Source organism: Thunnus thynnus, chromosome 6, assembly GCF_963924715.1.
Source record: "Thunnus thynnus chromosome 6, fThuThy2.1, whole genome shotgun sequence".
Lineage (NCBI taxonomy): Eukaryota > Metazoa > Chordata > Actinopteri > Scombriformes > Scombridae > Thunnus > Thunnus thynnus.
The window spans coordinates 32792008-32809303 of NC_089522.1; the positions used below are offsets into that span (position 1 = coordinate 32792008).

Genomic DNA, 17296 nt, shown 5'->3' on the forward strand with positions numbered 1-17296 from the left:
GTGTGTGTGTGTATGTGGGTGTGTGGGTGTGTGGGTGTGTGTGTGTGTGTGTGTGTGTATGTGGGTGTGTGGGTGTGATTGATTGTCACATGCAGATGAAGCAATTTCTCCTTTTAGCTGCAGAGGACTTGGTGATCTCCTCACCCCACACAAACCCTGGTCAGATTACCACAGAGTGAGAGTGAGAGTGTGTGTGTGTGTGTGTGTGTGTGCGCAACACTGTGAATGAGACACATGCAGGGTTTTATGTGCTTGTACATTTGCAGTGTTTATTTGGATTCAGATCAACTGTTGCAAATCAGTGCTGCCCCCAACTGGTGAGCTGAGGGAACAACAGCAACTCTCCCACCCACACACACACCTGATTATTATTTATCTGCCGATTATTTTCCTCAATTCTTCGTTTTGGCTATGAAAATGAGAGATTTTGAGAATATTTCAGAACGTTCATTATTGACCTTGGAAACAGCAGTTTGTAAAGCTGCAGCTGAAAGCCAGAAAATTAATCGCCAACTATTTTGATAATGCAATAATAAAAAAATTTTAAGCAAATGTATCAAATATGTGCAGCTTTCAGTTTCTCAGATGTGATGATTTGATGCTTTTCTTTGTAATAATCGACGGTAAACTGAATATATTTGGACTGTTGGTCGGACGAACTAAGACAGTTGAAGTTATAACAGGAATTATTCATTATTTTCTGACAGACATAATTATTAAAAGGAAATAATCTGCAGATTAATCCATAATGAATTAGGGCTGCAAATGATTATTTTTATATCAATAAATCTACAGATGACCTTCTGGATTAATCATTTTGTCTATAAAATGTTGGAAACAAATGAAAAATTATCAAAATAGTTGCTGATTACTTAATCGACTAATTGTTGCAGCTCGAGTCACTTGTGTTATTAGTGTAATAAAATTTAAACAGCATCGTTTTTCTTTTCCTTCTTCTTCTTCTGTCTTCTCTTAGCAACATTCTCCACCAACAGATTATTTTCTCTTCAGTCTTAAAATATATTTCCACAACAAGCCTTCCTGGTAATAAATAGAGCTGGCTGTTTGTGTGTGTGTGTGTGCGTGCATGTGTGTGTCACCTCTTGCAGCAACTCGTTGTCCTCCATGTATTTCTTGGCGGCGTTGCTGGCGCTCTCCGCCTGCTTCTTGAAGGCTTCATTGGACGCCATGAGCGTTGCCTGCTGGGAGAGCAGGGTGGCGAGGCGACGCAGCAGCCTGCACACACACACACACACACACACACACACACACACACACACACACACACACGTCTGTCAGACTGGTCACAGGGACGAAATGATCAATAGAGTGAAAAAGAAAGTGAATTCAGATGCATAACCTTTATTAAAAAAGGGACACGCCACTGTTTTTACATGTGGTGGTGAGTTCTACTCAGCCTGTGACGGCGGCTGTGACTCTGGACGAGAACAACTGATTATGTCAAATAAATATTTTAATTGTAAAATAAACAAACTTCTTTAAAAACAGAAAATATTGTATGAATAAGAATCATTTGAAAGACACAAGATGTTGGTGAAAGCTCCAGAAAACAGGACTTCTACTGGACTGCATCACTTTCAGAGCTGCAATGATTAATCGATCAGCTATTTAGATAAATTAATAATCGTTTTAGTCCATTTTTAAGCAAAAACATCAAACATTTATTGGTTGCAGCTTCTGTGAGGATCTGAGGACTTCCTGTGTGTCATCCTAACAAAACAAGATGACTGAAGACGTCATCATGAACGCTACGAACTTATAACAGGCGTTTTCACCATTTCCTGACTTTTTATTGGCAAAAGGATTAATCAAGAATAAAAATAATTGTTGGTTGCACTGCTAATTGTTTCTCTTGATTACTTATTTTGTCTATAAAATGTCAGAAAATAGTGAAAAGCTGTCCAAAACTCAAAGATAATAATTTCACCGATTATAACAAAGAAAAGCATCAAATCATCACATTTGAGAAGCTGAAACCAGAAAAATTTGGGGCATTTTTGGCTTAAAAAATTACTAAACTCATTATTTAATTATCAAAATAGTTGCCGATTAATTTTCTGTCGATGAATCCACTAATCGTTGCACTTTACAAACCACTGTTTCCAAGGTCAATAATGAAAATTAAAGCTCAAACAACAATAATACATAAAAATAACAAAAGAAAAAAACCTCAGATATATAAACTCTCACTGTAAACGAGTTCATCTGTTCATTTAGTCTTTATTTACTGCTGCTGTTCAGCTTCTTCCAGACATTATTTATGTAAACAGGTTTCTCTAAGTATATTTAACACGTCTGTTGTTATTTTAGGGTTTGAAGCAGCGACCGGTGCCACCAGCTGATCTACTGAGTGCATCAAGTGATCACAACAATAACTGATAATAAGAGAGACTTAATGACGTGAGAGCAACACAAACAACAACAACACCTGAGCCCTTAGATATGAGAGTGTGAGAGTGTGTGTGTGTGTGTGTGTGTGTGTGTGTGTGTAGGTGTGACACAAACAGCCAATCATCTGTCACACACTCTCAAGACATCACACACACACACAACCTAATATAGCTGTTCACTATACACACATACAGTATATACTGTACATACATGCAGACACACACACACACACACACACACACACTCAGTCACCCCTGACATTTCCCGGCTGAGGTGTATCTGCTGCGCGTGGCGTTGACAGGCGGTGATGTAATGTGACTCACGGCGAGGTTGGCGGGGCTGAGGTGTGGGGGGGGGGGGCACTGTAAGGGCAAATGTACAGAATAACTGTCCCCACTCAGGGAGGGGTGTTTGTCACCCAGCTGCAGACCCGCTGATTTTAGATGTTTAACTTTAACCAGATGACACTGAACTTTGACCTCTTTCTTTTTTCCAGACAGAAACCGACTTCACTTCATTTCAGTCAAACAAACCTGCAGAGACTCGACGTCTGTCTGAGCTCAATGATCCGTCGCAGTGACCTGATAGGATGCCTCCCAAAACCTAAACTTCTAAAGACAATTTGTTGACATAATGCATCCTGACCAAGACCTAATTCTAACCTGAAAGGATCACGGTTCTCAACAGTCAGGAACCCGAATGAACATCAGACCAGCTTTAGCTCGCTGTGATCATACTGGACAAGACATGTGCTAATATACTGGTTTTACCAAATATCATGATGAAACATTCTCATTTCCACTGCCGTCATTACCAGTTTTCAGAGAGGACACAGTGAACGCAGCATCACCTCAGAGACATAGTAGGGCCAGGCTCCTCATCTGTAGCCATGACTTGCTAATGCTGCCGTTAGCTAGCTAGCTGACCTACAGACATGCAGCTAGTTTGTTGTTTAATGAGGACAAGTGATGGACGGCGTGCAGGACTTTTTGGTTCTTCAGCACATGTGAAGAATCTAAGAGAAAGAAACACTGAGCTGCATCTAAAGTCATGTGTCTTAAACGTTAAACAAGCTGCTTTTGTTTGTGGTGTTTTTAGAGTTTTTCCATTTGCAGCGAACTGTTTGTTTGGTTCCATTAAATCCAAGCTGATCACAGTGTGAAGTAATTTTACTTCCCTATACTGGACATAAAGAGATCCCTTCTTAAAGTCCACAGCCCTCATCTTGTGCAAAAATGAATTCTAAAGTTTCTCGAAAGCTGAAATGAGACTTCAGTCGTCCAAATTAGTCAAATCCTCCAAAGTTAAAACCTTTTTAGTACAAATGTCCATCTGTTTGTAATCATCCTTCCACTGCAGCTCAACACAGACACACAAAAAGGAAATTTTGTACCAAAAAACACTTCCCAATAAAACCGAGGAAAACGCCAATAAGAGTCATTTATCAGAACATCTGTTCATCAAACAAGCTTTTAGAAAATCAATATTTTCACCGCTGGTATGTTTTAAACAGCCCGTCTGATTGGCTAACCAGCTGAAAGGAAAGCTGATTGATCAGCCTGTTCAGTGACGCATCTTGTTGATCATTCTCAAACTTTGAGCTTTTAGATTTATTTCTAATATTACTGAGTTTATATAGTAAAGTTGCTGATTCTGCTCTAAAAAACAATATTTCATTATATTAAAAATGTAAATACATCACCGCATCTTATTCTGGAAATTCTGTTTGAAAGAGTGGGGCTGTTTAATATTCGGGGACGAGTCAGTTACATGTTCTCAACATTGGCGAGAGTCCCGGCGTAGCAGCGAATCCTACAGAGAGCGTTGCATTCTGGGTTGCCTGTAGTCTTAATGTTGCTAGGCTAGCGAGTTTCTTCCAGTCTGTTTATAGTTTGTCTGTTGGAGACATTCAGCACAACATGTGTTTGGTTAGCTCAGTTTAACCTGCACAAGTTTCTCCAGGCTCACGTTACGTGTTTTTCTGCCGCCGAAGGAAATAAATTAATGACGAGCGGACGGACGGGTTTCACTTTTACAAGCATGAGGACTCTCTTCTGCTTGGATTCATAGTATCTCAGGGAAACTTTCCAAACAGAACAAGTGTCAAATTGTGTTGTAGCTTCAAAAAAGCTTTTTAAAAAAACAGCTGTTAGAGGGGGAAGTGAGAGGCGGGTTATCTAATATTCGGGCCAATATTCTTTTTCTTTTTTTTTTTACAGTAATAAAGTAATAAAGTATGAAGTAAAATTCTGGCGATATCCCTCCCCAGTTACCATCCTCTAGTCCAGTCTGTCCAGTATGTCCCTGGTGGTGCATTCAGGGACATTCTGACCCACCAGAGAATCAGGCAGGTTTTGTTTTATTTGTGTGTGTGTGTGAGAGTTCACAGTGGAGTCGTATTATCAGGACAAAGAGAGGATTTCTTGTCTCAGAGGCGTCTTTAAGAGATGATTCTCTCAGTTCCAAATATGGCCGTCAGTTACTTCACAGGCCTGAAATAATCCCATCAGCTGCCAGCGCTTCAGTGTTTCCACTAACTCGTGGTCCATATTTTCTTCTTGGCCAAGGGCTGGAAATTCCTGAGTCACAGTCCCAGATTACAGTGGACCGTCTGTCAGAGGGCTCCGTCTAAACGCTGGAGCACTTCCTACTGGACTCTTGTGTAGCAGTAGCAGCTGCCGCATCACATGCTGCGCTGCTGTTGCTGCTGTTACTGCTGCTGCTGCTGCTGCGGTGAGTCACGGAGCAGCTGCTGCACGTCGAACAGCAGCCTGACACCCGCCAGACTGAGCCGTCACCGCCGGCGCCCCCTGCAGGCCGCAAACAGCCCACAGAGGAGGAACATGTGACTCATCCTGTGCACTGTGTTTATTTAGATTCAGACAGAACAACTGTCAGAGTCATTCAAGCAGCCAGTTTAATGACTCCCATTGTTTAGATTGCAATCTAGACATCCAGTGAATGATTGTGGCCATTATTGATCGATGAAGCCGTTTAATCAGACTGAAAACGACGCTGAAGGAACAGAAAAGAAACGATCCAAGAGTCCGATATCATCGATCCACTTTACTTTAGGATGCACTTCATTTTATTTTGAAATGCAGCCCTTATTTTAGGCTACTTGAAATGAGAAAAGAGCATTTATTCACTATTAGAGTACTTACTAGCTGTTTATAACATCTGTGTATAACACAATGTTTCTTCATTTCATCTCCGCGTCGAAGCAGCGGCCGGAGGTCAAACGATCAGCCCCGTTCTGAACAGGCAGCGCATTAGTCACCTATAAAACTCGTCATCACCGTCCTACCTGGCAGAACCTCTCTGTCCCTACATTCCTCCACGTACACTCAGGTCACAGGACGCTGGCGTTCCTCCATCTCCAAACATTAACGAGCAGTCCAGAGCATTTTTATACCCGGTTCCTCTCCTGTGGAATAATTTACCACATCAGGAGAGACAAACATCACGAGACCAAGACTTGAAACTATTTTCACTCGCCTGCACTTCAATAATTAAACCCTGATTGTAAAACCTGTAACTTTCCTCAACACTGGTTTCTGTTCTGCTTGAGTTTTTATTTTATTTGATCTGTAACGTGTCAGTAACATCATGTAAACAGCACTGAGACTTCTGTGATTTTACACTTTGAATAAACTTTATAATAATCACTCAGACCGTTGCCCTCGACAACAAGCTGTCCGCTAATCACGGTGCACCATGTGACAGGCAGTCTGAAACCAATCAGAACTGATCCATGTCTGACCCGACCTGAGACAGGGTCAACCAATCAGAGGCCAAAACATATTCACACCTAATAAACTGTCCAGTCAGGATCAGGCTGGAGGATTTACACTGTACAGTGACTGAGAGTTTGTCAATGGCAACACACACACACACACACACACACACACACACACAGTCAGCTGCTCATTCTTTCCATCCATACTGTAAAATTCCTCTGTATTTAGATCCGTCTGCCTGTCGCTCTGTGTGTGTGTGTGTGTGTGTGTGTGTGTGTGTGAGGTCTGTCATAGGCTACTTTTGGGGACAAATTTCAGACTTAAGACCTGTTAATTGGGGACGGCTGGTCCAATCAGGGACAAAAGCCATGTACCCAACTGGGAAAAATCTGATTCTGGGGTCAGTGGTTAAGGTTAGAGTTAGGTTAGAGTTAGGTTAGAGTTAGGTTAGAGTTAGGTTTAGGCAAGTTGTGGTTATGGTTAGGTTAAGTCTTCAGAAAATGAATGTAAGTCTATGTAATGTCCCCAAAAGTGACCATGATCTGATGCGTGTGTGTGTGTGTGTGTGTGGTCTGTCATAGGCTACTTTTGGGGACAAATTTCAGACTTAAGACCTGTTAATTGGGGACGGCTGGTCCAATCAGGGACAAAAGCCACGTCCCTAGTTAAGGTTAGAGTTAAGGTAAGTCTCCAGAAAATGAATGTAAGTCTATGTAATGTCCTCAAAAGTGACCATGATCTGATGTGTGTGTGTGTGTGTGTGTGTGTGTGTGCATTTGTGGGGACCAGTGTTAGTTTTAAACCACTGTAGTGAGGACATTTTAGTGTGTGTAGCAGTAGAAAAGTGCTGCAGCTAGAATTTAAACTAAAAACATGAAATTATTACACTAATTTTAGCAAAAACAGACCCTTAGGATGAGAGCTAGGGTTAGGTAGTTTTTATTTATGTATCTTCTGATAGTGTTAATCTTATTTGAATGACTCAGAAAAAAAGGAGAGGAGCCTTGAAACTGTGTTGGATAATTTAATATGTTCATTATGTGTATAAAAACAGGCACTAAATGGAACAAAGAACACATGAAAGGCTTCGATCAGCAGCTATTTTAGACTGCAAAGTGTTTCTAGCTTGACACAAATACTCTGTATGTACAGATATTGACGCTCACATACATACATACATACTGTGTCTATGTATGTGAGCGTCCCATTATTGTTTTGTACACATTGATTCTCAGTATGACTATTCACCGTGTCACTTCCTGCCTTTTCTCTGTTTCTAGAGACACGTCAATATAAACCTCTTAATGCCTGTAAGAGCAGCAAGCTTGAAACACGTTGCAGTCCAGAGTAGCTGCTGTGTTCTTCATGTCACTTAGTGTCTGTATTTGTACACACTGTATGTTGAACATATTCAACAATCTCACAGCTCCTCTCCTTGTTTCCTATTTTCACTGACCTGTTTGGGAAGCTTTTTTCTATAGTTTCTTATTTGAATGATTCATAATCGATTCTTGAAATCCAGATATCAATCTTTGCATCTTTACTCAGTGTTCATGTGCACTAAATGTTATGTGTATGCAGTGTTTACTTGTTGGATGTATTATAAGAGCCGCTGCTCTGCAAACGAGCTCAATTATGACTCTTTCTATGAGTTTTTAATCCATGGAGGTTTTTTATTTGGCGATGTGTGTGTGTGTGTGTGTGTGTGTGTGTGTGTGTGTGTGTGTGTGTGTGTGTGTGTGTGTGTGTGTGTGTGTGTGTGTGTGTGTCTCACAGGCAGAGCAGCAGGGCGAAGCCGGCGATGTACTCGTTCCTCTGAGCTCTGAACAGCTTCATGTGAATGTGTTCGATGGCCGTCGGGTTGTTGGTCAGATCCACCTTCTCTGTCACGCTGTACTTCCTCACCTCGCGAAACGCATCTGAACACACACACAAACACACACACACACACACACACACACATTAAGAACATCATCATTCTGTATCAATGAAACCTGTGTAACAGTTATTATTACAAACAAACGTAAGAAGTCATGAGCTCTACAAGCTTTACTTCGGACATATATTTTTAATCATCTCTAACGTCCCAAAAAGTTGTTGTTTGGAGTTAAAGGTCTGTCAATCAATCAATCAATCAATCAGGGAGTGACAACATCTTCCAATCATGTGTTCTGAGCAGTGACAGTAGGCGGGGCTACAACTTGTTTTTTCTATTTAAATATATTTGTTTCGCAGATTGTGACTTTGAGACAATCTGCTAAAAGCTCAACTGCTTAACACTCCTTTAACTGACACACACACACACACACACACACACACACACACACACACACACACACGCGCACGCACGCACGCACCGATGAGCAGGAAGACGAGGATCGCCATGGCCACCATGAAGTAAGTGTTTCCATAGAGAGCGATGGTCTGGACGATACGAGACTTGAAGATTTTATTCCACCTGCAGGATCAAACACACACAATCGCATCAGAACGCTGAGACAACGTTACAACAACATACAGCAGAGACACAGTAGAAGAAGAAGAATCCAACACTGCAGACAGATTGTGTGTTTGAGACAGTAAACCTGGAGCTCTGACTCCATCTAGTGGCCAATCAGAAACACAGCAGAGTCACATGAAACCTTCAAACTAATAAACTCAGTCAGTAAACAGTAAATAAAGCTGATGTCTGGAAACACAAAGCTGCAAACTCAACACTTCCTGTTTTATATCATTTATAAATAAGAAAAAATACTAATAAATAATAATAAAAACCTTGTTGTCCTGTGGGAAATTATGGAGTCATTTGTCACATTAAATCGAGTTTGGAAGTCAGTGTGGTGCCGCTTTAACTTCTGCTCGCCGTTAGCAGCACATGACCAAATGTTAAGCTTGGTGAAATGCACACTGGGAGTCGTAGTTAACTTCTACCTCGAAATCTTTACGTTTAGTCTTTTAGCTTCGACTTTTTACTGAAGAACCAGATATTTTCTAACACAGTTGTTGATTAACTAACACTGTCTATGAGAGAACCAGAGGCCCCATTTCACTACTTTATTGACTAATATGTTGATTTTTTTGATCAGTTGGTTTAATCACCAATAGATAAAAAGCTGCAGACGAATTATTTTTACACCTATTTTGTTCTTGTTGCCTCTGCTAGCCAGTATCTTTTTCTTGACTTTCTCTCTTTCTCAATCTCTTCTTTACATCTTTTAACGCCTGCAGCTCACGTCAGTACAGACAGAAGTATTCTGAGATGTGAGATGATCCGAGAGCGAATGTGATAAAACTGCAGCTTCTCTGGAGACTTAAAGTGCATCAAGACGCCGTCAGTCTGCAGGACAGAAAACAGGCCTCTGTGTTTTGACGCTGATATTGTTGGATACTCAGCTTTCAGAAGCAAACCGCTGCCCCAAAGCGAATGATTAGCTTTGCTTGATCCAGCAACAGCGACAAACAATTAAGAGATGCAAATTCTCTGGTTCCAGCTTCTTAAATGTGAATATTCTCTGGTTTCTTTAGTCTCTATGACAGTAAACTGAATATCTTTGGGTTGTGGACAAAACAAGACATTTGAAGACGTCACCTTGGGCTTTGGGAATCGGGCAACTAATCAATCAATCAATCAATCAATCAATCAATCAAGAAAATAGTTGACAGATTAAAGAATAATAAAAATAATCATTAGCTGCAGCTCTAAAGCTCGATCTGGACAAGCTAACCTTCTGTAGCTCCGTCACATAGCAACATTAAAAGTAACAGCAACCAGCAACATTTGCATTATAAACATGTGGTTGATCCGTGCGTCTGACCCCCCCCCCCCTCCTCCCTACATAATCATTCAAATCGTTGAATTTCACCAGAGAGTGTCGTGTTTGCAGCTACAAACAGGAACAAACTACAGATCCAGTTAGAAGATACGCGCTGCGGTTTGAACACAGAGAGCCTCGACTGTCTCCTGCTGTGAAGCAACAGGAGAAAATATGACTTCTTTATTGAATTGCTCTGTAAGAATCTCCCTCTGAGTTTCTTAAAGACGTTCAGTCACAGTGACACAAACAGACTCAGTAATCAGTGAAGTGAAGCTTCTGTTCTGTGAGTCGAGTTAATCAGAGCTGATCAGTTTTCAGTCAGTCAGGAGGTCTGACGGGTTTTAATCTGATCAGATTCACACAGAGCTGCTCTGTGTTCCAGTAAACAGACTGCAGAGTGTTTCAATCAATGAGCTTCAGGCTTCGACTCAAAACACCAGCTGAACGAGGAAATCTATTAAAAGTGTCTGTAATCACTCATAGTGATGAAAATACAGAGACTCTGTACAGGACAGGTGAGTACAGGACAGGTGAGTACAGGACAGATGTGTATAGGACAGGTGAGTAAAGGACAGGTTTATACAGGACAGGTGAGTATAGGACAGGTTTATACAGGACAGGCGAGTAAAGGACAGGTTTATACAAGACAGGTGAGTATAGGACAGGTGAGTATAGGACAGGTTTATACAGGACAGGCGAGTGTAGGACAGGTTTATACAGGACAGGCGAGTGTAGGACAGGTTTATACAGGACAGGCGAGTAAAGGACAGGTTTATACAGGACAGGTGAGTGTAGGACAGGTTTATACAGGACAGGCGAGTGTAGGACAGGTTTATACAGGACAGGCGAGTAAAGGACAGGTTTATACAGGACAGGCGAGTGTAGGACAGGTTTATACAGGACAGGCGAGTAAAGGACAGGTTTATACAGGACAGGCGAGTGTAGGACAGGTTTATACAGGACAGGCGAGTGTAGGACAGGTTTATACAGGACAGGCGAGTGTAGGACAGGTTTATACAGGACAGGCGAGTAAAGGACAGGTGTGTAAAGGACAGGTTTATACAGGACAGGTGAGTAAAGGACAGGTTTATACAGGACAGGCAAGTAAAGGACAGGTGTGTAAAGGACAGGTTTATACAGGACAGGCGAGTAAAGGACAGGTTTATACAGGACAGGCGAGTAAAGGACAGGTTTATACAGGACAGGCGAGTAAAGGACAGGTTTATACAGGACAGGCGAGTAAAGGACAGGTTTATACAGGACAGGCGAGTAAAGGACAGGTTTATACAGGACAGGTGAGTATAGGACAGGTTTATACAGGACAGGCGAATAAAGGACAGGTGTGTAAAGGACAGGCGAATAAAGGACAGGTGTGTAAAGGACAGGCGAATAAAGGACAGGTGTGTAAAGGACAGGTTTATACAGGACAGGTGAGTATAGACAGGTTTATACAGGACAGGTGAGTAAAGGACAGGTTTATACAGGACAGGTGAGTATAGGACAGGTTTATACAGGACAGGTGAGTAAAGGACAGGTTTATACAGGACAGGTGAGTAAAGGACAGGTTTATACAGGACAGGTGAGTATAGGACAGGTTTATACAGGACAGGTGAGTAAAGGACAGGTTTATACAGGACAGGCGAGTAAAGGACAGGTGTGTAAAGGACAGGTTTATACAGGACAGGTGAGTAAAGGACAGGTTTATACAGGACAGGCGAGTAAAGGACAGGTTTATACAGGACAGGTTTATACAGGACAGGTGAGTATAGGACAGGTTTATACAGGACAGGCGAGTAAAGGACAGGTTTATACAGGACAAGCGAGTAAAGGACAGGTTTATACAGGACAGGTGTGTAAAGGACAGGTTTATACAGGACAGGTGAGTATAGGACAGGTTTATACAGGACAGGCGAATAAAGGACAGGCGAATAAAGGACAGGTGTGTAAAGGACAGGTGGTGTTTACTGACCTCTTAGGTGAGATGAAGGGGATGCAGAGCAGCAGAACAAAGAAGACCTCCACGTACAGGAAGGTGGCCACCGCCGTCCACTGCAGACTCATCCTGACACCTGAACAGGTAAAACAGGGTAAAAATAAATAAATAAACTGACCAGGTGACATATCCAACAACAGGGAGTGAATTTCAAAGAAATGACCAGCAGTTTATGTCATTGAATAATCATTTTGGTCTTTTTTAAGCAAAAATAACAAATATTAGCTGGTTTCAGCTTCTTAAATGTAAGATGTCAATGCCATCATTGTCATAAATGATAATATCTGCAACTCTTTTGATAATCGAATAATATTTTAGTGATTTTTTTTTTTTTTTAGGAAAAAATGCAAAATTCTCTGGTTCCACTCTCTCACATTAAATTAATATAATAAAATAAATATTTTCTGGTTTCTTTAATCTTCTACAACAGTAAACTGAATATGTTTGGGTTTTGGACTGTTGGATCTGAAGACGTCATCATCAGCTTCAACAGGTATTTGTCAGTATTTTCTGACATTTTATAGACAAAACGATTAATTGAGAAAATAATCAATAATGAAAATAATTGTGCAGCCCTCACTCACAGTTCAGGACTGTACAGGTTTACAGTTTATTGCACTCAATACTACATCTTTACCAGAGTTTGAATGAAATCAAAACTACTATTATTCCTCTTTATGTATTAATAGAATAAACAGCAGAGCTGCAACTTGATTTATCTATAAAATGTCACAAAATAGAGAAAAATATCTTCAAATGTCTCGTTTTATCTGATCAACAGTCCAAAATACAAAAATATTCACTTTACTATCATGTATGAACAAAGAAAAGCATTAAATCTGCAACTAACAAATATTTTCACTATTGATTAAACTGACAATTATTTTCTAGATTAATCGATTAGTCATTTGGTCCAAAAAATGTCAGAAAATTATGAAAAATATTGATTAATGTTTGTCAAAACCCAAGCTGACATTCAGTTTACTGTCATAGAGGACCAATAGGATTATATTTTATAATAATACTAATAACTACTTTTTTCAGACAAAATTACTAAAACTATTATTTGATTAATCAGAATATTGCAGATTAATTTTCTCTCTATCAACTAATTGCTGCAGTTCAAACAGTAAATATCAGTGAATACTTTCATGTTTTGATATAAAAACAGTTGATATGTGAAGCAGCTTCAGCACAAAGCGTTCAGAAACGTCTCTGTCCTTCAGATATAAAGTAACAGCACAACCTCACGCAGGATATAAAAATCAAAGTGAATTAAACAGAAGCTGAGAGGATGATTAGAGGCCGCGTGTGTCCTGTTTAGATCTGCAACTTTCTGCTGAAAATAAGATCAATAAAAAACACTCAGAGCAGCTGAATCACCAGGACAGAAGGAAGCTTCTAGATACGTGTGAAGCCTCGTTTTATCGGCCTGCGGGCTCAATCAGACCCTCCAGATCAAATGTGATCCTGCCCTCAGGAATGACATTTTAATCCAACTCTTGTTTTTATTTTACAGGATCAGCTGGTTGAACCTGATCAGATTTCTTCTTCAGGTGGTCAATGTACAGAAACGATGTGTTAATGCCGTTATTTTCCAAGACAACAACAACAACAGACCTTCAGATCAACATAAACGAAGCAGGCGGCTGTTTATGGTCTTTAGTCTCCAACTGCAACATGAGTCACTTTACACACGAGGATTCAGATTTGAGCTGCAACTAACGATTATTTTTTCATTATTGTTTAATCTGGCAGGTAAATAAAACATCAGAAAACAGTGAAAATGTCTGTTTATAGCAGGGAGCTCAAGCTGACGTCATCAAGTCAGAAGACCAGAATATTTAATTCTATATGATGTAAGAAAAAAAAGAAAAGCAGCTAAATCTCAGTCCAGTTTTTGTCATATATGTTTGAGTTATGACTAAAACAATTAAGTGATTATTAAAACAGCTGCAGGTTAATTTTCCATCAACTAGCTGATTGATCGCTGCAGCTCTAATTAAAGTAATCTGTAATAATCTGATAGTCCTGGATTACTATTGTGAAACATGACCTCTGCTCTTTCTTTCAATCGACTAATCGTTGAAGCTCCACAAACACCAACTACTCATTAAATCAACACATGAACATGTGAATGTTGTATTACGACGGTCAACGGAGCTGCAACGATTTGTCAATTGACAGAAAATTAATGAACAACTATTTTGATAATCATTTAATCATTTCGCTCATTTTTTTTACAGCAAAAATGCCAAATATTCTGTTTCCAACTTCTCCTTTGTTTCATAATCACTGTAACTGGATGTCTTTGTGTGGAGACGTTTATCTTGGATGTTTCAAGTCCAAACGTTCAACTGAGATAATAATCAGCAGATGAATCAATGTGAAAATGATCCTTAGTTGCAGAACTACTTGTGCTTTATAGTGTGTGTGTGTGTGTGAGAGTGTGTGTGTGAGAGAGTGTGTGTGGTCCAGGTATTCCTCATGTTGTGGGGATTCGCCTCCCTTATGTGAACAAAAAGCAAGTCCCCTTAACGTAAAATCATTTATTTTAGGGTGAAGACTTGATTTAAAGTTAAGGTTAGTTTAGGGTTATATTAACGTTAGGGTAAGGCTTCAGGTTAGGCATGTGGTGGTCATGGTTAGGGTTAGCATAAGTCTCCAGGAAATGAATGTAAGTCAATGTAATGTCCTCTGAAGTGATGAAAACACTGTGTGTGTGTGTGTGTGTGTGTGTGTGTGTGTGTGTGTGTGTGTGTGTGTGTGTGGAGGGGGCGTGGCAGCTCAGAGCAGCTGTGTCATGCAATGCTGCAACAACGCTGCAACTCCTGCAAACCAACTGCTGATGTTCCAGTGACGCTGTAGAAACATCAGATCATCATCATCATCATCATCATCATCAGACGTCCCGTCGGACTTTAACATTTAACCCACATTTTAAAAACAGAGTCGAGCAGCTCTGTGAGACATGAAGCAACACTCAGCTAAAGTGCGACACATTTTACTCATTGACAGTTTTCTATCTCTGTGTAGGAGGAGAAACAGATCTTTAGCCCAAAAAATATCGCATATTGACTCCTTTAAGATAAACAGCCGCGACACAGCTTCATGCGAAGTGTTGAAACATAAAAACAAACCTTCTGTAAACACCGTCTATTTGCTGGCGATGACACGCACTTTTTAAAGCTTAAATAAGTTGGTTATAGTGTATGTTAGACACCTTAAAAAGGTTTTAGGCTCTTAAAGTTTAATTTCGTATATTTGCTGGAATTAGAACAACCTAATTTAGGGAAGTCTATACAATATGTGGGTCCCGTCTATTTGTTGGATTGTGACAAGCATGAAACGATGCTGAAGCTAGCTTCTGATTCGGGGGTAAGTTGAATTTTAAGGGAAACATAAAAACATACATAAAATGCTTTTACTTAGACTTGTCATATCTGGACTTGATTAACAAGGAGACTCCAGAGATTAATTAAAAGTCTAAATATGTTTTTCTAAATCAGGTCTTATGTGGTCTGGATGGAGAAATATCAGTGAAAACGCCCCTTTCTTCAGTTTTCACAAATACAATAAAGGTTTCACAAATCTGAAACAGTGTTTTAATTATGTCTCTGGAGTCTCCTGGATATTCTAGTCCAGATCTGACAAATCTAAATGTAGTTATAGGTTTAATGTTGGAAAAAAACAGTGAAATCGCCCTTTTCTGGTTTCATAAGCAAAATATAGCCTCCACAAATTATGACAGTGTGTTTAAACAGCGTTAAAGCTTTTTTTGCTACGATTTGTAACACCTTTTCACAAGAGTAAGCAGTGACAAAACGGAGAATCAAATAAATATCTAAATATCATTATTTATGTGCCTTTCACTTTTCCCTCAACTACGAATCAGAAGCTAACTTCAACATCGTGTTAGCCAGCTAGCATGGGCTCAGTCTACTTGCTGGGAACGTTTCTGTTTTGGCTCCACACATACTGTGTCTCCATAGTTTGAAGTTGTTTAGTTGTTTTTACTGATTGAATATTCGTCACCGCTGCTTGTTAATAAAACAAGAATATACTTTCGCGCCAGACTCTCAACTGTTAGTTAAAGTTGGTGTTAGCAGTTAGCAGATGTTAGCTTCAGGAGTCTGTGGCACAATAAGAAACTAGAGATTTAAAAGCATCCAGCAGCTAAGACTCACCTCAGAGGATCCAGAAACAAACTCGGAGAAAACTCGTCCACACGCTGCTGATCAGCTCAGCTTACAAACGTCTGCTGGGCAGGTTAGTTAGCCTGTTAGCTTAGCTTCGTTTTCAAAAGACTTCCGGCGTTTAATGCCAGCTCATCCCGATCCCGACACGTGATTGGTTGCGCCGCAAAAGAGGGGCGGGACCAGGTGCTGACAGCGTCTTACGTCACAGCATTGCGTCTTAACAAACATTTCAGCAACATTAAGGAATTAAGTTACTGTTTTAAAACAGCCTTAAAAGGCTTTTTATTCAGAAAGCTTTTTCATCTTAACTCTTGTTATTTTCTTTACATGTTTTTAACACTGTAGCACTTTGAGGTTCACTGCGAATGTGCAGTACGAATTAAATACATTATTTATTTATTTATTTATTTATTATTAATCTAAAGAGCAGTACCCTATAAATAAATGCAAGAAAAAATAAACAAACAAATACAAGACAGAATAAATACAAGTTAAAATAAATAAATCAATACAATAAAAATAGATCAAATAACACAAAAGAAGAAGAAACATTTTGTGAGGAGTTATACAATATATAGTTTCATGTTTTCACATTATCATTTCTTCACTTTAGCTTTCTTACAGATTCTCAAATCATTTCAAAAGCTGAAAATGTTGAACAAACATTTAATTATCTACATTAAATTACATAGAACATAAATAATATATAAATATGTAAATAAAATATTTTTATTACTATTAAATGATCCTAAATACTATTATTTCACATAATCAATTGTTTTACATATATGACAAGATTCATAAAAAACGAACCTGAAAAGAGTTTCTTCCTGTCATCAAGATTAATTTCCTGTCATTTCTGAGAAAGAAAGCCATGCCACTGAGAATTTTAAGTAAAATATTTATTAATTACTCACTTAATTTACTGTGTTGTTGAGTTCTCTGTGTCCTTATAAATTGTTATGTTCATCCATTCATCCATTATTTACAATCAAGGCCGGATTACCAACCAGGCAAAGCAACTGCCAGGTTTCCTCCACATCATCTGGGTCTATATAATCTGATTAATCTCATATTAGTTCTAAATATGCAGCAGTGAGGTCCAGTCTGACCTCTGACTGGTCCTCCAACCTCCAT

At 39.6% G+C, this 17296-nt stretch overlaps 1 protein-coding gene across 1 annotated transcript in view; it reads right to left on the reverse strand.

Moving 5' to 3' along the window:
- Nucleotides 1-16306, reverse strand: part of bcap31 (B cell receptor associated protein 31) — a 36055-nt gene extending 19749 nt beyond the window's left edge. Inside the window, exons 1-5 of the mRNA XM_067593450.1 lie at nt 16148-16306; nt 11937-12036; nt 8510-8610; nt 7927-8071; nt 1101-1236 (exon numbers count right to left, since the gene is read on the reverse strand). Coding sequence (XP_067449551.1) covers nt 1101-1236; nt 7927-8071; nt 8510-8610; nt 11937-12028 — 474 coding nt within the window. The 5' untranslated portion in view covers nt 12029-12036; nt 16148-16306. The remainder of the gene's footprint in view (nt 1-1100; nt 1237-7926; nt 8072-8509; nt 8611-11936; nt 12037-16147) is intronic.
- Between the last annotated feature and the right edge of the window lie 990 nt (nt 16307-17296).